Source organism: Chiloscyllium punctatum, chromosome 5 (assembly GCF_047496795.1).
Source record: "Chiloscyllium punctatum isolate Juve2018m chromosome 5, sChiPun1.3, whole genome shotgun sequence".
NCBI classification, from domain to species: Eukaryota; Metazoa; Chordata; class Chondrichthyes; order Orectolobiformes; family Hemiscylliidae; genus Chiloscyllium; species Chiloscyllium punctatum.
This window is the reverse complement of record NC_092743.1, coordinates 103303996-103326539: the sequence shown is the minus strand read 5'-3', so window position 1 is coordinate 103326539 and position 22544 is coordinate 103303996. Positions and strand designations below refer to the sequence as shown.

Genomic DNA, 22544 nt, shown 5'->3' with positions numbered 1-22544 from the left:
TTTCTACTCATTTTAGAATTTCAGCAATTTGTGATTTAATTACAAAAGCATACAACTTTTATACAAAACAGCTTTAGGAATCAGTATATACTAACTGTATGCCCTTTGAGGTCTTGCCAATAATCTTTCTTCATTTATACATCAATCTTTCTCAGTGGAAGAGACCAGCACAAAGGGAAAACCTAATTCAATCATATTGCAGAAAGAAATAATCTTTCAAGGGTTGTAGGAGACAACTAAAACGCTTTCCTCATATATCTGTGGCTGATATTTTTTTAAAAATTAAATATATTTTAAGTGGGTGAAACAAATTCTAATCCAAATTGAAAATTAAATCTTATGTACTATATTTAAATCCATCACAAACAAAAGTGAGTTTCCAGGCTTTTAATTAATGAAATCATGTAATCACAAGCAATCTTGGAAGATTGTATAATGCTAAATTGCTATCCCCCATGTCTCTAGAGACTATACATACACACAGGTTAATAGGACAGCAGTCAATTTGTCTGTGTGGATGTGCCTAGATTTAATGGTCTATGCATCACTTCTGAAGGTCTGGGTTATGTGAACTGACAAACCAATAACCTACATCATACCACCTGTTAACATTTCACTTGGAAACAAATTAAACAGAAACAGGCACGTTTAATATGAAATAACGTATGGGTTTACCAATTCTGCACTACTATCTCTGCTCAAAGCCATTGCAAATCAATTAATAAGCAGAGCACTATTAATTTGGCCCTGCTTTCTCTTGCAGTAGAATTCACCTTTATAAATCTAATTGGATTATTCAGAATTGAACAATATACAGTTACTGAAGTTATTTCTTTAAATTCTGAAATTTAAAGCATCTGCTACCAGAACCGAAACCCTTTTATAAATATAATGATCCTTCTAATTAGACTGGAGATCCTTAAATGTAGTCAGGAGGTTGCAAGTTAAAATAAATTACACTAGTAGAGTTCCCACATCAGGGCAGTCAACTGAATGTATCTCTGGAATGAAGTGGGGTGAAAAAAAAGGGCACATAGTTGAGATGTAATTCCGTCCCATTACAAAAGGTTTATGTTCGATCTTAAATTTTGTATTTCCATTGTAAACATGTCAATTGCCTTCATCATAAATTCCCAGGAATTCCATAAGAAGTGTCCACATAAACTGTGCACTCAGGGCTCCCCCCGTCTACATGTGGCATTTTACTGCCTCTGCTGACAGTGTGTTAGGACAGGACAACAAAATCTTGTTATAAATAAAGACCTGGAATTTAGAATACAGGAGGTGCAGGCATTAGATTTTACTTTTAGATTACTTATCAGTATGAAATTCAAAAGAGTTTATTTTTAAACATTATCTGCCATGACAAAGTTGACTTTTTTTAAACAATATGAAAGTGAAGCACTGATCAGGAGTGAGAACGGAACATACTGGTTTCAATGACATCTTTATGGCACTTCTGGTCACCTGACAGCTTTTGTAAAGACTGTTACACCAATGAAGTCTATGTAAATATATTTTTAAAACTCTACAACCCCTTCATTCAACCTTCAAACCAAAGCAATGAACTAGGAGGCGGGGCACCAAGGAAGGATGAACCATTTAAACATATCACTGGCCCAACACTAATCCTTTCCACCAGCCAATACCAAACGCAGGCCAGGAACTGGGGAAACTGATGTGGCTTCTATCTTGGCACATCTTAGTGGCTAGCTCAACAGGAACGCTGGTGAATGCCCCAGTTTGCCAGCCTCTCAGTTGGTGTCATTCAGAGACCTAGAAAAACAGTGGCAGCAAAGAATCAAAGTTGAAACAGAATCAGTGTTTGCTGAGCAGACTTATCTGTCCTTGTAAGCACCATTTCGGTTCACGATGCTGATGATTCAGATTCAATACAACCTCCCCCATTCTGTTTAAATCTCAAATACAAGAAATGCAGTTTGGCAATAATTCTGATAGCTATACCAAAGTGAAGAAATGAGCAAAATCAAAACCCAAACGATTCTCTTCCTGCAGATAGACTTCCTATTTTTCACCTCTGTTGAAAAAAATTCACAGGAACAGCAAACTATGTAAGCCATTAAACTCTAACAGCAACAGTGAAACTAGCTCGGAGGGTCATCATAGATGATCAGGTGTTGCTGTTGTTTCAGAATATCATCCCTGGTTGGTGACTGCTATATAGCTTTTCAGTCAGCTGATGTGCTCCAAAGTTTCTTTCCCATGCCTTCTCCCAACACCACACACATCCAGCAATCTCCCAAAGTGACAACAGCTCTACTATAGACCCGAAATGTTGGTCATAAAACTGGGACAAATGCTAAAAAGATGTAACGTGTCTGCATGTGTGCGAGTGAGCGAGAGAGAAAAATACAGAATGCTCACACTCTACCCAAATGATACCTCTTGTCAACCTGATCAATGCAGATCCTGCCTGTTAAACAATAGAGAAATAAGTAATTCTTGGAAATTCTGTTTCTCTTAAGGGGTTCGATATCATGTCTCAGTGAAGGTGTGAAAGGAAAATATCTGTTGCAGTGGATATGCAAGTTCCAGTTTACCAACTGGAAATGTGTGTCCTGGTATAGACTGATCAACATTTTAAAAAAACAGGTCATAAACTTTGATTTACTCTACAAAATCCTTCTGAAAATGAAATTCTGCTGTAAAGATCAGATTTATGGTAGTCTACAAGAAATGTACATTTCCATATCAATATTTCTTATCCTCCTTTCCTTAGCAGCCAAGTGGACATCACAATCCTACCAGCATCCCACAATCATTAAAATTTCAGCTGCAATTCCAAAACACAAGATACTCTTAGTCAACACGTATTGTACAGTAAAAGACAAATGCAGGCGCTGGGCTCTTCCATAGAAAAAGAAAAGTTCAGTTGTCTCCTAATCTTTGGCCTTGACCCCAGAAATAGCCTCGCCCCCATCGCCCCCCCTCATCTTCAGCTTGTGGTCTCCTGCTTGCAGGTCGGACTCCAAAACCAGATACACCACCCCTCCTTGGAGGAAACCATCGAGAGCTGGAGTGGAGATAGGAGAGAGAGAAAAGAAAATTCTCTAAGTACAATCTCTCACAAAACAAACCAGTTAGAGGTTCAGTGAAACAAAGCCAACAGCAAAGTAGCAAGACCAGCTAGATTTACTTACAGAAACTGTGGTGTACATAGAAATGTTCTGCCACCATATTCTTGAGGATATTTAAACATCAAAACGTAGTACATATGGCCAACAAAGATACCAACGAGCTCGTCCATCACCCTGCGATGGATTTAAAAAGAATTAACTTACATTAAGGGTACATAGCAGCTTGTCAAAAGCATTTTTGCAAAATATAGTTTCAAGAAAACTATTGAACAAGACAGAAATTCCACCTCAAGCTCATGAATAAAAATCCTAAGGATTTTTTTGATTTATAAGCTATGCTTTGATGAGGGATAGAAAGATCTCTGAAGTTTCTCCTTTGGAGGCTGTCTTTGATATAAATGCTCATCAGTATCAAGGCTGCATGACCATTCTCTATGGAATACACTAAAAAAATTCAACACGGAGCTAATTAGAAGTGGGTACTTCCTCCTCAGTTGTGCTGTTTCTTTCACCATAACATGCCCAAAGTCTGCATAACAGACTTTAATGACAATGAGCTTCCACAGCCATTTGTAATAGTCTTAAAAACACTGTGCGAGCAGTAGTCTCCTGTCACAAATCTGGCCTTACTTCAGGGTAACTTACTTCAATCCATTTGCAGGTCTTCGAGGAAGCTCCAAAAATTAAACTGGATGTTATTGGCACATTTTATTTCATTCCATGGAATCCTTCTCACCACAAAACAAAATGAAACCTGGCCTTGCCTTCTCCACCCCCTCGAACTCCTGGTACCAGCCTCCCTCCACTTACCTTATTAGTGCTGCTCTTTGCCCCTGCTCCCACTGGGGAGGAAGAAAGCCCCCAGCACTAGCCTCCAACTCCCTCTTGCTCCCAGCCTCTCCAGGCCTCTCATCAGCAGAGCACAAACCCCACTGACTTACAGTCTTAGAGATGTACAGCACAGAAACAGACCCTTCAGTCCAACACGTTCATGCCAACCAGATATCCTAATCTAGTCCCCTTTGCCAGCACTTGGTCTATATTCCTCTAAACCCTTCCTATTCATATGCCCATCCAGATGCCTTTTAAAATGGTGTAATTGTACCAGCCTCCACCATTTCCTCTGGCAGCTCATCCCATACACGCACCACCCTCTGCATGAAAAATGTTACCCCTTAAGTCCCTTTTAAATCTTTCCCCTCTCACCCTAAACCTATACCCTCTAGTTCTGGACTCCCCCACCACAGGGAAATGACCTTGTCTACTTATCCTATCCATGCCCCTCATAATTTAATAAACCTCTCTGAGGGTCCAGGAAAAACAACCCCAGCCTATTCAGCCTCTCCCTTTAGCTCAAACCCCTGCCCTCCCCCAAAAAACAAACACTGGTGACACCCTTGTAAATCTCTTTTGAACTCTTCTCAGACAAAAAATCATTCCTGGTCAACAAGACAGAGGCCGACTTTTACATTGTGTATTCAAACAATACAAATTTCTGATCACTTGAACCAATGCGATAAAGTAGAGAACTTAAATCACTTCTGCACTTACGAATTTCTCAGAATAAAGTTGAATATGAGCAGAGCCCAGGGTAAATAACAAGCCTGTGGAAAAAAAAATACAAAATAAATGTGAAAATACTATTAAACAGTTTTTTTTTAATTTAAAAATGCAGATCAGCTGACTTCTAATCACCACTCAATATTTCTCACACAGTTCCCAGATGGTACAAACTCTTTAGTAGGATGCAAAATTAAGCATGTTTCTTTAAGATGAGAAACAACAAATTACATCAAGGTCAACTTCCAACACTCAGTGGCAGGTTAGGTTTAATGGTAGCACTCCAGGCTGCATTGAGCAGTTACGAATTTGAGACCCAAACCAGAGATTTCAACAAATAATCCAAGCTGCCACAACCAGTCCTGAGGAAATCCTGCACTGTCAGTTGTGCCATCTTTTGGGTCAGATTTTAAACTAAGTCCCATCAGTGAATAGAGTCACAGAGTCAAGTCCCACTTGCCAGGACCTGGCCCATATCCCTTTCTATTCATATACCCATCCAAATGCCTTTTAAATGTTGCAATTTTACCAGCTATCACCACTTCCCAGAACTGTATTATACAGTTATTTCTCTCAAAGCTGTTTGCGTTTGTAATGTGCCCACAATACAACAGACTAAGGAATCCAAGAGCTGTGGATAGCCCAAGACAATAAAATAAGTTATATAAAGGCTACAATAAAACAAAGAATTGCAGATGCCAAAAATCTGAACAGAAGCAAAGGGGTGGAGGAACTCTGCAGGTCTGAGACAATGGCCCAGTGATATTAACACAATGCTATTAATCCAGAAACCCAGCAAATGTTCCGGAGACCCACAGGTTTGAATCCCACTGTGGCAGATGGTGGAATCTGAATTCAAATTCAATAAAAATTGGAATGAACTAGAAAAGACAATTGCAGAAACTGCCCTGTCAACCCTGCAATGTCATCCACACTCATTTCCAGGGGCGAGTGTCAAAATTGGGAGAGCTTACTCACAAATTAGTCAACAACAACCTGACATTGCCTTTAAGGTCTGTAAGCATGACCATGATGTAGACACCACCATCACCATCCCTGGATATGTTTTTTTTCCCACCAGCAGGAGAGATGCAGCAGAGGTGGCAGCACAGTAGTATACAGTTGGGAGGGAGTTACCCTGGGAGTACTCAACATGGCTTCAGGTTAAAATGGGCAAGCAAACCTCCTGATGATCATGCATCATTCCCTTGGCTGATGAATCTACTCCTCCATGTTGTACAATACTTGGGAGGAAGCACTGAGTGTGAATACGTTGCAAAATGTACTCTGGGTGGTGGATTTCAATGTTCATCATCAACAGTGGCTCAGAAGCAGAACTACTGATCAAGTGGGTTGGGTTCTAAAGGACATGGCTACTAGAGTGGGTCTGGAGCATGTGGTGAGGGAGTCAAGAGGACAAAACATACTTACCCTCATCCTTACCAATCTGCCAGCTGCAGATTCATCTATCCATGTCAGTATCAGTAAGAGTGACCACTGCACAGTCCTTGTGGAGACAAATTGAGAACACTCTCCATCGTGTTGTGTGGCAATATCATTACGCTAAATGGGGCAAATTTTGAACAGAACCAGCAACTCAAGACAAGGCAAACCTACCAAACAGGTCTACTTCTGTGCCCATGAGCCTACAACCAGTGGATCAGATCTAAGCTCTGCAGTGCTGCCACATCCAGTTGTGAATGGTAACTGACAATTAAATAACTCATTGGAGGAGGATGCTCCCCAAGTATCCTATCCTCAATAATGGAAGAGCCCAATAGATCAGTATAAAAAAATAAGGTTGAGGTATTTGCAGCAGTTTTCAGCCATCAGTACCAAATGGATGATACTTCTTGGCCTCTTGGCACCAGGTTTTGATTGATTAATAAGTAAATTAAATGCATACCCATTCTAAATAATTAAAACCTTAACAGCAATCTGGGATTGTTCAATACATCAGTTGTATGACACTTTGATCTTTTACTATAAATTCTGTGTCCTATGATCCTGCCCCACTAGCTACATGACGAAGGAGCAGAGCCAAATCAGCCTGGTATTGTGTGATTTTTAACTTTGCCCACAAAAGTCCAACACCAGCACCTCCACATCATAGAATTAATATTCTTACGACATGAGGTGAACCCCTATTAATTAAACCAAACTCAGAAAAGCTTGCCTCGTAATCTGGTAAAATATGAGTGACAGAGAACTCCCAAATTCCACTATTTAAAGAAAATAACAACAACTTATTTTTTAATTCTAAAAGTGAACATCAAACAATAACTATTCACAACTTCATTTCTCTTAACTGCTTACTATCTGCCTCCAACTCTAACAATATGCTGTTCCAATAGGACACATCAACTTAATTTCAAAACCACACAGGCACTGTCTTCGGAGTCTTCATGCTTCCAGTTGCTGATTTCCCTGGGTCACCTTCTTTCTTTTTACTGCATGTATGTTTCATATGAAAAAGGTACCTTTGATAGAGAGTATTTTCTAATTTATTTAGGAGCAAGATGTTGGATCGGCAATTAGCTCTCCACGAATTCCTCTCTCTACGCCACTTGCTCTCTGATCAATGTTCAAGATCCCTGCATTTTATACCTCCCCAACATCTTGATGTTGACAAAACAATAAATTCAAACTCGATTGGGTTTTAGTATCCTGGGACATAATTTAAATTGATTGGTTAAATTTGAATTGCTGTCAAAACAGCAACCTAAACTCAGGAATCCATTTCACAGCCAAATGTTACAAGTTTTCAATTTTTCAGTACACTCTGGGACTGCCATCTAGACAAATACACAGATGCTTGTAAGCTCTCAGTTCAGAACAGCATGTTTTCTGTCTTAAAAGGTACAGTACATGCCTTCAGTCTCATAACAATACGGCAAACTCTCCGCTGGTTGGAGCCATACCTGACAATAGGAAAATGATGGTGGTTGTTGGAGGTCAGTGCAGGATATCACTGCAGGGGTTCTTCAGGATAATGTCCAACCTTAAGGCTCAACCACCTTCAATTGCTTCATCAATGACCCTCCCACTATCATAAAGGTCAGAAGTGGGGATGTTCACCAATGAGTGCACAATGTTCAGTGCCATTCACGACTCAAGATGCTGAAGCACTCCATGTTCAAACACAATAAGATCTGGACAATATGTTACTAGATCAAAATCTTGAAACTGCCTCCCTAAGGGCACTGTGTGTATACCGACAGCACATGGACTGCCACGATTCAAGGCGGCAGCTTACACCCACTTTCTCAAGAGCAACTAGAGATGGGCAATAAATGCTAGCCAGCCAGTGATGCCTACATCCCAAGAGTGAATTAAAAAAGATTTGGCATCATCAAGAGAGGAAAAAAAAGTGAACATTGCCAGACCTGCTGAATGTCTCCAGCACTTTGTTTTTGTTTTATGTAAAGGCTAATTGCAGCAACTGCTGTTGTCCTGGTTAATGGATACAGGTACATTCAATGTGCTGTTCCAGGATTTTCACCCAGTAACAATAAATGGATGGCGACTTTGTTCAGGATAATGAGAGATTTGGAGGGAGCTTGTAGGTTGTGGTGTTCACATCTGTCTACTGTCTTTGTTCTTCTAGATGGGGAGCTTGTGGGAGTAAAAGATGCAATAGAAGGAGCAGCAATAAATCAAGTGGTTTGCTTAATGACTACTGGGAACTGCCGATCTTGCTTCAACACTTAATATCAACAATAACACTTAGGTTTTCTCACCTTAAATGTCATCCCAAACCAGAATGTTACAATCTGGTCTTTGTTGAGTTGTGCCCACACATATACCACCGTCAAAACAAGGGGGACAAACAGAATCTGTCAAAAAGAAAAAGGGAAAGCAATACCTTCCATTTATTTATCCTTAACCATAATACAACCCACATAATATACCCCACCCAATTTTAGATTTTTTTTAGATTCCCTACAGTATGGACAAACAGGCCCTTCAGCCCAACACGTCCACACCGACCCTCTGAAGAGTAATCCATCCAGACCCTTTATTTACCCCCGACTAATGCCCCACAAAGCAATTTTATTTAAGAAGCAACTCATTCGCCCTCACTGAATAATTCTCAAATTAAAACAGGAATTTTTTTCTCTCTCGTGTCAATCTATAAACACCACCCCTTAATACTGACATACAAGGTTGAGACAGTAGTTTGGTTTCACTACTGCAACCATGGGATACACCCACATTCTAGCTGTTTTGCATTTAGAAAAGCCAGGGCCTCAGGCAAAACAGTAAAGTCTCAGACATTCCTTCAAATTAACAAGCACTCTTCAGGAGGGGCAGGAGGAGGGGGGGGAAAAAAGGAAGTCCCAAATTTTTCACCTGCTCAAATCAGATTAATAAAAAAAAAGTAGGAATATTTTCCTTTAAAAGAAACCCATAATATACAGTACCAGGCTGCAGATAAAACTACAATTTTAGTACGCCACTTAATATCTTCTCAATGGATATGAACTAAAGGTGCAGTACACATTCTTATAAAAACCAAATGTCTCAAGATATTCTATAATAAAAGAAACAGGAGCAAAGGAGAAAAACCTCTACTCATATTGTGCTTTTAAACATAACTTGCAGCCAAAGGTTCTGCCCTCGATGGAGAAACAGATGGGGTAGACACAATGGAACGGAGTCACAAACTCACCAATTATCCAATGCTAAACATAATCAAACTTTTCTTTTACACCCAAACGCTATTTACTTTTCCAATCTCATGTTTAATTTGCACACCAACACAGCATTTTAAAGTGGAGGATGACCGTCAGGTACTTTTGTTTTAAAATTACAGTTTACCACCAATCTCCCTCTACTTGCCCAAAATGGAACATTAGGTGTGGTCACAGAGTATAATAGCAACTTTTCCATCATCTTCACAATGAACACCAAGATTTTCGTGAAGAGGTACAGCTTCCTCCTACATACTTACAAGCATTCCCATGGTTAATCCAACGATCTGTTACTTGTTGATCAGGGAAAAAAAAATGACATGTCCATTCCTTTTAAGTTAGCAACAGGGGCTTCTTTAAGTGTACACATCCCAATGATTTAATATTGCTAAATCGTCAGGAAGAAAAGGAAAATTGTGCAGACCTGTGCATTTCCCAGTACATCGTAAGTACAAGTCCCTCCTTCAAAGCCTAGCAATTGGTACATGCCCTTCTTTCAAAGCCCAGCAAGTTGCATAAACTCTTCTTTCAAAGTCTATAACTGTAACACCTCTATTCAAGAGAGACAAGCAGCAGGAAACTATAAGCCAGTTAGCTTAATATTTGTCCAGGGAAATGTGAGAATTCATTATTTAGCAGGAAAGTTAGAAAATCAAAATAGAATCAAGCTAAGTCAACATGGCTTCATGAAAGGGAAATGGGATTTGACATATTAGAATTCTTTTAAGATGTAATGAGTAGGTTGAACTAAAAGGCATCAGCAGATATAGTGCAGTTGGATTTCCAAAGCGCATTCCATAAGGTGCCACAAAATGTTATGTGGTAACATAAAATATACTTTTGGGAGTGATATATTAGCACTGACAGATCGGTGGTTAACCTACAGACTTGAATGATGAGACCAACTATATTGTAGCCAAATTTTCAGATGATACAAAGATTGGGAGGAAAACAAGTCATGAAGATACAAAGTGTCTGCAAAGGGAGAGAGACAGTTCAAAGGAATAGGCAAAAGATTGGCAGAGGGGACATTATAATGATCGAGGTCATCCACTTCACCAGGAATAACAAAAAAAAAGCAGAATACAAATAATCAAAGGCAAACGAGGGGTGACCGTTATTGCAAGGGGTGGAGTATAAAAACAGAGAAATCTTGCTATAAGGTGCAAGGCATCGGCATGATCTGTATTTGTATCGCAGCAGTTCAGGGAAGGCTCACTGATGGGATGAAGAAGTTGTCTCAACAAAAAAATTGATCAAGTTGGGCCTAAAATCATATGGAAGAGTTTAAAAGAAATTGAGGAAATCGTATTGAAACATAATATTTTGAGGGAACACGACAGGATAGACGTTGAGATGTTTCCTCCCATAGGGAAATCTAGAACTCAACGACAGTTTAAATATAAGGGGTTTCCTTTTTAAGATAGAGATGAGGAGGGATTTATTATCAAAGAGGATCTTTAGTCTTTGGTGTTCTCTTCCCAAACTAACAGTGGTGGCTGGGCATTGAATATATTCAAGGCCAAGTAAGACAGATTTTTGATCTTCTAAGTAGTCAAGCTGTATGGAGGACAAACAGGTAAGTGAAATTGGGGGTACATCAGATCGGCCATAACTTTACTGAATGGAGGAGTAAACTCAATGGGATAAGGATCAACACCTACACCTATTTCTTATGATCAAAGTGATTCAGTGCAGGACTACGATTATAGTCATATCTCCTCCAATAGCCTGCCTTATGCTTTTAGCACGTATGCGAACTGAGAAGAATGAACAGGAATAAATGGGTCCTTATCCAAGTGCAGGCAATGAGTACCACAGCAGCTCAGTGATTGGATTCCAGCTTTTCACAACATATTGTCATAATTTAGATGAGGGAACGAACTGCAATATTTCCAAATTTTCAAATGAGACAAAGCTCAGCCCAATTTCAGCCTACTTTCACTATATAACAACCAGGAACTGATCTCTTCGCACTTCCAAGAGCATGGGAGGCCCCAGCTTACTCAAAACAGAGCTAACAGAGTATTAACCAAGGCTCTTCTAGTCTGTGTTCCTTACTACTGCTGTCTGCTGTGGCTCAATTGCTCTCGCCTCTCGAAGGAAGTGTACATTCAAGACCCCCCCTCAGGAGACCTGAGGCCAAGAAACTTTAGGCTGACGATCCTGCAACGGAACACAGCACCTTCAGACATGCTGTCTTTCAGAAGTGATGTTAAACCCCTCTCACCAACTCACAAAAGATTTTGTAGTATTGTGTTGATGTTTCCCCAGTGTTTTGACCAATAATCATCCTTCAATCAATATCATTAGAAACAAGTGATCTGGTCACTATAGTATTGCTGTGTGGGGGACTTTGCTGTGTGTCCTTCATTACAATTGAATACTTCAAAAAAATACTTCAGTGACCATAAGGTGTTATAAGATATATTTAGGGATAGAAATACAATATTTTCAATATTGCTTCACAAAAAGGATACCACCGTGCAAATCCAGTTGAAAAACAACATGAATATATAATCTGCTGTTCTCCCATCAAAGAAACCTATAATTAAAAAAAGCAAGAATTATATTGCAGAGTCCGTTAGGTGTTTTAAGAATGACAGTAAAATTCATTGTGATGTATCCAATGAAATATGCAAAGCACTCAATACTGCTATCTCTTCCTGAAACCAGGTCAAAACTTACTCTCTAAAGCAGTTATTGAGGAAGTAACATGTACAAGGACTGGAAACTTGGTTAAAAGAATACTTTACTGAGATCGTCAGGTGAACTGCCCACACCCCCTGTCAAGTGTTATGAAGTCTGATTCTTTTGCCACCTTCCCCCTCCCCCAAGCCAACCCTTATCTCTGCCAAAGGCATGACTGCTTAAAGTGTCTGCCAGTGTGGGACTCCCTCAGAATGTCCAGTGACAGGGTCGGACAGAGTTAGCATGGTAAATATGTAAGATAGCTTGCTGAGCTGGAAGATTTGTTTTCAGACATTTCGTCACAATGACTTGGTCATATCATCAGGGAGAGTCTCTGGTGAAACACTGGTGGTATGTCCCCACCTCTCTATTTATAGGTCTTGGTTTCTTAAGCTGGGTGATGTCATTTCTGTTTTTTTTAAAAAGAGGAAAATCATGCTAGGCAAATCTGCTGGGAGCTTTCAAGGATATAACTAGGGCGGCATGGTGGCACAGTGGTTAGCACTGCTGCCTCACAGCGCCTGAGACCCGGGTTCATTTCCCGCCTCAGACTGTGTGGAGTTTGCACGTTCTCCCTGTGTTTGCGTGGGTTTCCTCCGGGTGCTCCGGTTTCCTCCCACAGTCCAAAGATGTGCAGATCAGGTGAATTGGCCATGCTAAATTGCCCGTAGTGTTAGGTAAGGGGTAGATGTAGGGGTATGGGTGGGTTGCGCTTCGGCAGGGCGGTGTGGACTTGTTGGGCCAAAGGGCCTGTTTCCACACTGTAAGTAATCTAATCTAATCTAAACTAGCAAAGTTGATAAGCCAGTGATGTGGACTTTCAAATGGTTTCTGATAAGGTCCCATATAAGAGACTGGCATGAATAATTAAAGCAGATATCACCTGGGTGTAGTGCACTGACATGGATACAGAACTGGTTGGCAGACAGAAAATAAAAAGTGTAGGAATAAATAGCACTTTTTTCCAAGTGGTAAGCAGTGACTAGTCAGATACCACAGGGATTAGTGTTTGTCACAATACATATTCAGATGAGGGAACTAAATGTGATATTTCCAAGTATGCAGACCACATAAAACACTGCGTGTGTTGTGTGTGGTGTATATATACGCACGCGCGCATGCAAGCTTTGAGGAGGATACAGAGATGCTTCAGTGTGATTTGGAAACATTGAGTGAGTGGGCAAGTGCATGGCAGATGAAATGTAACATGGATAAACAGGTGGTTATTGATTTTGGTAGCAAAAACAAGGAGGCAGATGAGTAATAGGTTGAGAAAAGGTGGGGTGCAGCAAGACATGCATGTCCTCATACAACAGTCACTGAAAGTAAGCATGCAGATACAGCAGGTGGTGAAGGTAGCAAGTGGAACGCTGGCTTTTACAGCAAGAAGATTTGACCACAGGAGCAGGGATGACAGCACAGGGGCTTGGTGAAACCACCTAGCGTACTGAGTGCAGCTTTGGTCTTCTTGTCTGAGGAAGATCTCCTTGTTCTGGCTACGGAGGGAGTGCAACAAAGGTTTGCCAGACTGATTATTGGGACAGCAAGACTGACACGTGAATACACGCTCAATCAGTTATAACTAAATTCAATGGAGTTTAGAAGAATGAACATAAGGGAACTTCATAGAAATCTATAAAATTCTAAGATTATAAAGGGACCTTGATGAAATGGGTTCAATCTGGATAAATGTGAGGTATTAACATTTTGGTACAACAAACAAGGGTAGGGCTTATACAATTAATGATAGGTCCTTGGTCTTATAGAACAGAGGGTTATAGGGATTCAGGTACATAATTCTTTGAAGTTTGTGTCACATATAGACAGGGTGGTTAAAAAGGCATTTGGCACGCTTGCCTTCATTGCTCGGTCCTTTGAGTATGAGTTTTGAGGTTGTAAAGGACATTGGCAAGGCCTTTTCTGGAATGTTGTGTCCAGTTCTGGTCGCCCCAGTTATAGGAGGATATTAGGCTGGAGATGGTTCAGAAGAGATTTACCGGGAGGTTGCCAGCTATGAAAGGCTTGGGTTATAAAGAAAGGCTGAATAGGCTGGGACTTTTTCCACTGAAGTGTGGGAGGTTGAGAGGCAACCTTACAGAAGTTTACAAAATAATAAGAGGTTTCCATACCCGGCAGCAGGCAGGTAGGGCTAATTTAATTTAGGATTATGCTCAGTAAGGGCTAGTTGGTCTGAAGGGTCTGTTTCCGTGCTGTGGGACTCTATGAAAATCACTGATCTTAGAGTCAATCTTCAGCAAGAACCTAATTTCAACTTCCATTCTGGAGATTGTGAAAATACTGCATTTGGGGTTTTCGGGATTTGACGGATTGCACCAAGGTTAATTTGGGCTGATGACTGAAATGTCGACTCTCCTGCTCCTGGGATGCTGCCTGACCAGCTGGGCTTTTCCAGCGCCACACTTTTCAACTCTGATCTCCAGCAACTGCAGTCCTCACTTTCTCCTAGTGCAAACACAGTAGGCTATCTAACACAATAATGCTTTATACTAGATTGCGTATCTCTTTCCCATACTTGTGCAACTAAAAATGTTTCTGAAACTAAAGTTTAATGTTTACCCTTTAACATAATTCAAGCTTGTGAGCAAAAACATTTGTGCCCAAAATAAAAAGTTTTTTAAAATATCAATAATTGGAACAAAGTAATTATTTTATTTCACACAAACTCCTGGATTAGTATTTTCATTTTTTTTTAAATACAAGATTTTTGAAAAGAAAAGCTCTGAAAGGTTTGGTGCATCAAATGGTTGCAGTGCAAAGACAGGAGTAGAAACGAACCTCTTTCCAAGCTTGAGGAATACGAATACAGGAAGTACAGCTGAATCAAATAGTGGAATCCCATTGGGTAAAACAGGCTTGCAGTTATTGGCCTCCATAGCTGTGTATGAAAAAAACAACATTGGTTGCTCATTAGCCTCACATGCACCAGCAGTACAGTGAAAATCAAACAAATTTTGATTACTACTTGAATCAAAACCAATTTTATTTCTAGCATACAGTACCTGCAATCAAAACCGGTCATGCTGCTTCTGTCACGTTTTGAAAAACGCATGAATGTTATTAGTTTGCAATGCACAGTATATTCACAATATTGTTAAACAAACAATATTGGCAGCACGGTGGCTCAGTGGTTAGCACTGCTGCCTCACAGCGCCAGGGCCCTGGGTTCAATTCCCACCTCGGGCAACTGTGTGTGAAGCTTGCACATTCTCCCCGCGTCTGCGTGGGTTTTCTCTGGGTGCTCCGGTTACCACCCACAGTCCAAAGGTGAGCAGGCTACGTGAATTGGCCACGCTAAATTGTCCGTAGCGTTAGGTGCATTAGTTAGGGGTGAATGTAGGAGAATAGGTCGGTGTGGACTTGTTGGGTCAAAGGGCCTGTTTCCACACTGTAGTGCATCTAATCTAATCTAAAAAACAAAGCAGCAAGAAATTCAAACTGACATCAATCTTTCATACATACAATCATTGCTACAGAACTCTCCTTGTGACAATGATTTATACAAAGAATGATTTTTTTTTTGTTCACATTACAATATTGAATTCTCCCGCTCCCCTTTTTGTCCTTTCAAATAGATGCACCTTGCATTTAGACAGCAGCTATCACAATCCTAGAATGTCATCTCAGTCAGTCAATTCTTCATTTTTGAAGCATCACTTGTAATGCAAGAAATGTGGTAACCAATTTGCAGATTTCCAACCAATGAGGATGACAGTGGGTAATGTCATAGCACATGTCATCCAAAACAAGACAATGAAATTAATCATCAACGTTGCTTTTCTGCACATCACGTTTCTTGTCCCATCTAGTGAGGATATTGCTCACAAACACAGCCTTAAAACTTGCCCTGGAGTCCTCGCCAATATTTATCCCTCAAATCAACACCACTGAAGCAGTTTCATGGTGTTTAACAACTGCTGTTTGTGGCTGCTGCAAGATGCCAACTCATCCACAGCATATTCAGCATTATGACAGTGCCAACATTTCAAAAGTACTTAATTGGCTGAAAAAGAACTTTGGGGCATTCTAATGTCATGAAAGGTGCTAAATAAATACAAGTTTTTTAAGCAGAGAAATTTGAGATGAAAAGACTGGTGTGCATGCAGACCACTTAATTAAAATCTGTAGAGATTTTGCTTTCAATTTCAGATTGTAATAAGTGAACATAAGTTCCACCTGCTTCTGTGGGATTTGAACCAGAATCCCTGAAATATTATCACAGGACTTTGGAATACTGGTACAGTTATTTAATGCTGCTACTGTTTCCCAAAGTGTTGAAAGAGAGCATGATACATCATAGCAAACTTGATTTGGAGATGCCGGTGTTGGACTGGGGTGTACAAAGTTAAAAATCACACAACACCAGGCTATAGTCCAACAGGTTTAATTGGAAGCACACTAGCTTTCAGAGCGTTGCTCCTTCATCAGGTGGTAGTAGAGGGCTCAACCCTAACACACAGAATTTATAGCAAAAATTTACAGTGTAATGTAACTGAAATTAATCATTGAAAAATTGATTGTCTGTTAAGCCTTTATTGATTCTAATCTAAAAAGTGAGATAACAGAGTTCTACATGAATGTATGCAGTTTTTGAGCAAATTACAATGTAAACCTGCAAGTACAAATTCATCCCACAAAATGTGTGTGCGCATGCGGGTCTTTGTGCGTGTGTGTGTGTGTGTCTGTCTGTCTGGGTTGGGGGTTGTGAGTGTGAGAAAGTGTTATGTGTGTGTATAGTGAGTCAGAGTGTCTTAGGTCTGTGAGGGGGTGCATGCGAGTGTGGGATTCACCAGCCGTACCCACAAGGTAGTGCAAAACATCATCTGTTCACAACGCAATGCCATCCAGGCTCTCAAAATCAATCACAACATTGTCATCAAACCAGCAGATAAAGGAGGAGTCATTGTCATTCAGAATAGATCACTCAAGGAAGTGTACAGACAACTGAACAACCAGGAACACCGCAGGCAACTACCAGCTGATCCAACCAAAGAACACACCCGTGAATTAAACACACTGATCAGAACTTTGGATCCAGTCCTTCAGAGTTCTCTACGCACCCTCATCCCACGTACTTCTCGTGAAAGCGACTTCTACTGCCTTCCAAAGGTACACAAAGCCAACACACCAGGACGTCCCATCGTGTCGGACAATGGGACCCCATGTGAGAATCTCTCCGGCTATGTGGAAGGCATGTTGAAACCTATTGTACAGGGGATCTCCAGCTTCTGTCGCGACACTACGGATTTCTTACAGAAACCCAGCACCCCACGGACCAGTCGAACCGGGAACATTCCCTGTCACAATGGATGTTTCCACATTCTACACCAGCACCCCCCACAATGATGGCATCGCGGCAACAGCCTCAGTACTCAACACCAACAACTGCCAATTTCCAAACACCATCCTACAACTCATCCGCTTTATCCTTGATCACAACGTCTTCATCTTTGACAACCAGTTCTTTATCCAGACACATGGAACAGCCATGGCGACCAAATTTGCACCCCAATATGCCAACATTTTTATGCACAGGTTTGAACAAGACTTCTCTATGCAGGATCTCCAACCAACATTATACACCAGGTACATTGACGACATTTTCTTCCTCTGGACCCATGGCGAGGAGTCACTGATAAAACTACAGTGGCATCAACAATTTTCATCCCACCATCAAACTCACCATGGACTACTCTCGACTATCTGTCTCATTCTTGGACACATGCATCTCCATCAAGGATGGACACCTCAGCACCACACTCTACTGCAAACCCACAGACAACCTCACAATGCTACACTTCTCCAGCTTCCATCGAAAACATATTAAAACAGCCACCCCCTATGGACAGGCCCTACGCGTACACCAGATCTGCTCAGATGAGGAGGATCATGACAGACTCAGTACTCAGGGATGCCCTCACAAGAATGGGGTACGATGCCCAACTCCTCGACGTGCCACAGCAAGGAACCGTAATGACCTCCTCAGGAGACAGACACGTGCTGCAACCGGCAGGGTACCCTTCGTTGTTCAGTGTTTCCCAGAAGCTGAAAAACTACGCCATGTTCTTTGTGACCTGCAACACATTATCAATGAGGATGAGCACCTCACCAAGACCTTCCCCACACCACTACTTGCCTTTAAACAACCGCCAAACTTCAAACAGATCGTTGTTCATAGCAAACTGCCCGGCTCTCAGGACAACTGCATACAACCCTTTCATGGTAGGCGCTGCAAGATGTGTCAGAGTGTGGACATAGATACCACCATTACGCATGGGGACACCTCCCACCTTGTACATGGCAGGTACTCGTGTGACTCAGCCAACGTTGTCTATCTTGTACGTTGCAGGCAAGGATGCCTGGAGGCGCGGTGCATTGGGGAAACCGAGCAAAGGCTACGACAACGGATGAATGGGCACCGCACAACAATCAACAGACAGAAGTGTTCCCTCCCAGTTGGGGAACACTTCAGTGGTTCAGGACATTCGAGCTTGGACCTTTGGGTGACCATCCTCCAAGGTGGACTTCGGGACAGGCAGCAGCGAAAAAATGGCCGAGCAGAGGCTGATAGCTAAGTTTGGTAGCCATAGGGAGGGCCTCAACCGGGACCTTGGGTTCATGTCACATTACAGGTGACCACCATTGCAATATACACACACACACACATATACTCCTATACATACACGCACACAGACACAGACGCGCACACAGACACAGGCACACAGACATCCACACACACCCTTATAGACACACACACATGCACCCCCTCTCAGACGTAAGACACTCTGCACTCACTATATACACACACACACACACACACACACACACACACACTTTCTCACACTCAACCACCAACCCAGACAGACACACATGCGCACATATATTTTGTGGGGTGAATTTGTACTTGCAGGGTTACACTGTACTTTGCTCAAAAACTGTATGAATTAATGTAAAACTCGGTTTCTCACTTTTTAGATTAGAATCAATCATGGCATAGATAGAGAACACAGGGGGCTAACACCTTCAACATATTGTCTAGCTTTCAGCATTGTTAACAGCTAACCTGAGAATGCAACTTTTTAAAAAAAGGTTTTGTGACTTACACATGAAAGAAGTGAAACTATCATGGTATTCCAACAGATGAAAGGCTTAACAATCAATTTTTCAATGTATAATTTCAGTTATATCACACGTAAATGTTTGCTATAAATTCTGTGTGTTAGGATTGAACCCTCCACTACCACCTGAAGGAGCAACGCTCCGAAAGCTAATGTGCTTCCAACTAAACCTGTTGGACTATAACCTGGTATTGTGATTTTTAACTTCATAGCAAACTATTATCCTTATTGATTAATATGCAAATTCAAACAGTTACATTTACATATTTAAATGTATTCACAGAAATGTAAATATGCTTACACATCAATACTTGGATGAAAAATTATATCTACTTCTACAACACTGTAGTTGATAGAGACACCATTTTAATTAATTTGCAAATATTTTACAATACAGTACTTTATGAGGGATCTGGAAGATGCGAAGTGCTCCTCCTTCTTCTGTACTCAAACTTCACTTTATAATTTGAAAAATCTTTGTTTGCCCTGGGCTTTAATATCATCATAATCATCACAAATGGCAATTTATCATTGAAAAGCATAATAAAACATCCTAAAGTACTTCACAGGACTGTTGTTTGACAAAAATTTGATACAGTGGCAGGTGACCAAAAGCTTGGTCAAAGTAGTGGATCTTCAGGAGTAATTGAAGATTAATTTAGATTTCTATGTTCAAATGTAAATAGGGAGCAAGGGAGAAGTATTACAAAGTGGGGATCTTCAACATCCTGCACCAGATAGGTTGGATCTGATCTTGACCCCATAATTCTAAGGCATTCTCAAACTGAGGTACACAGAGACCTTCTAAGGGTCTGCAAATGATGGAGATGGGAGCAAGTTATGGTTAGTGAGTGCAGGTTGAGATGGCCACCTTGCTCCAGAGGACCTGCATATAAGGCAGTGCACAGTGATAGTTTTGGCAAGATCATTAGGGTGAGCTGCAGTCACCAATCATGCAGGTAAACACAGCCTTACTCAAGAAGAGGGCTTCAAAAAAATGGTAAATATACTCTTCTCTACATGCAGTCCATTGGGATGAAGGATGACTTGCTTCCACTCAGTTTGACAAGCTCTGAGATGGCTGATAGCACAACTCTTGACTCTGCTTTCTCTCCACAGATGCTCCCAGACCTGCTGAGCTTTTCCCAGTAATTTGGCGTTTCTGGGAATGCAGAGTCAACATTTCCAGTCCAGTGACCCTTCTTCAGAATTGTGAAAAGCAGTGCAGTTGGCCTTTGAAGGGTTGGGTAGATACAAATTATTTATCCTCCAAACATCTTAACTTGCCAAACATTATACAAGACAAGACTCGTCAGCGACAAGCAGGCAAATCCATCTCGATGGCTACAGTTAAAAACATGATGAAAAACTCTAAGTACACATTACACAGTTTAATGATTTATCTGAGATTGTTAATCTAGTTGAAAAGAGAGCCCTTCGACCTCAAGAGGATAGAGAATCTCTAGCACAAGGCAGAGGACAGCCTCGCTGGAGTGACACTATCTGATAGGAGTTGTGGTCCTACCTGAAAGTTGTTGAAGAAAGGTTCGGCCCACAGTACCAGGGTCCTGGCGCTCACTATATTGAGCCTCTCCAGGACAGGAAAGATCACGCTGCCCGTAAACCAGTACCTGGTAACCAAGGGGATGCTGCGGTACCACTCGCCCAGGCCGCTGTCCGCCATCCTAACCCGGAGCGAGGGGAGGAAACTAGCCGATGAAACCTTCCCCCTTCGCTCTCCCTCTCTGCACCTTCCCCGGACACAGAGCAACAAACGCCACTATCCCAACTCTCCGCTGACTAACCTGACAGCCCAAGGGCTGCTGGGAAAACCGGCACGCACTTCCAGTGACGTGGCTGCACCACGCGCCTCTACCTCACTACTTCCGGGTGACCGAGCAATCAGCTGATCTGGATTGTTACACTGAGTCCACACAGCAGCAGGGTGTTCAGCCAGTTTTGTACCTCAAACCTCTTACGTTTGTAAAGTTTCTGTTAGCAGGTTTATATACATAGAGATAGATACTTTTTTAAAAAGCTATACACACAGATTTGGAGGTTCCAGTGTTGGACTGGGGTGTATGAAGTTAAAAATCACACCACACCAGGTTGTAGTCGGAAGCACTAGCTCTCGGAGCGCTGCTCCTTCATCCACCTGAATGAATAAACCTGTTGGACGACAACCTGGTGTGTGATTTTAAACTTTATACACACAGAGAAGCGGGAATAGCCATTTGACCCCACAGCATGCTCCACCATTCAATATGACCATGGCTGATGATTCAACTAATACCCGAATCCCGCCCACTACTCATATCTCCCTTTAACTACAAGAGTTATCTCCTTCTTGAAAACACAATGTCTTAGCCTCAACTACTTTCTGTGGCAGTGAATCCAACAGGCCCACTGCTCTATGGGTGAAGCAATTTCTCCTCATCTAGATCCGAAAAGGTTGACCCTTCATCCTTAAACTATGACTCCTGGTTCTGGACTCTCCCACCATAGGGTGCATTCTTCCTACATCTAACCTGTCTCGTCCTCTTCGAATTTTACAGGTTGCTATGAGATCCCTCCTCATTCTTTTAAACACCAATCCTAACCAACTCAGTCCTCATACAACAGTATTGCCATCCCAAGAATCAATCTGGTAAATTTTCACTGCACTCCGTCTGCAGCAAGAACATTTCTCAAATAAGACCAGAACTGCCTACAAATCTCAGGTGTGGCCTCACCAATAGCCTTTCAGCAAAGCATCCTTATTCCTGTACTTGAATCCTTTTGCGATAAAGGCCAACATATAGATTACCTTTATTGCCTGCGAAACCTGTGCACTTATTTAAGTGACTGGTGCACTAGGACATCCAAGTCTTGTTAAATGTTCACCTCTGAATTTACAGCCATTCCCAGTTTTGTGACTAGAGTGGATAACCTCAAATTTATCCACATTATAATGCATCTGCTATGCATTTGCCCATTCACTCAGCCTGTCCAAATCAGACTGCGACATCTCTGCATCCCCCTCACAACTCTTCCACTCAGCTTTGTCTCATCAGCAAAATTTAGATATTACATATACTATATGTAATATAAATAGATGGGGTCCTAGTACAGATCTCTGCAGTACCCCACTAGTCACTGCTCGATGTTTATAGGGTTTTTGTGAAGTCCTTGGGCAACCTGAAACTTAGTTTGAATGACCAAGTGGGAGAAGCAACCTGTGAACTGCAATGTATCAAAAACATTTGCCTTCTACAGCACCTTCACAGCCCAATCCCAAAGCATTTCATGATCATCAAGGTAGTTCAAAAGTGTCGTTATTGTGGCACAGGAATTGCAAAATCATGACTGAAAATCAGCTTAGCTGG

The 22544-nt window shown here is 41.4% G+C and overlaps 1 protein-coding gene across 1 annotated transcript; it reads right to left on the bottom strand.

The window, feature by feature from the left end:
• derl1 (derlin 1) lies at positions 1 to 21009 on the bottom strand. The gene is made up of 8 exons (XM_072570933.1): positions 20705 to 21009; positions 14840 to 14939; positions 11833 to 11897; positions 9613 to 9639; positions 8399 to 8494; positions 4650 to 4702; positions 3162 to 3272; positions 1 to 3034 (listed from the first exon to the last, which is right to left on the bottom strand). The coding sequence occupies exons 1-8, from the start codon at positions 20861 to 20863 to the stop codon at positions 2890 to 2892; spliced, it is 756 nt and encodes a 251-aa protein (XP_072427034.1). The 5' UTR covers positions 20864 to 21009; the 3' UTR covers positions 1 to 2889.
• Between the last annotated feature and the right edge of the window lie 1535 nt (positions 21010 to 22544).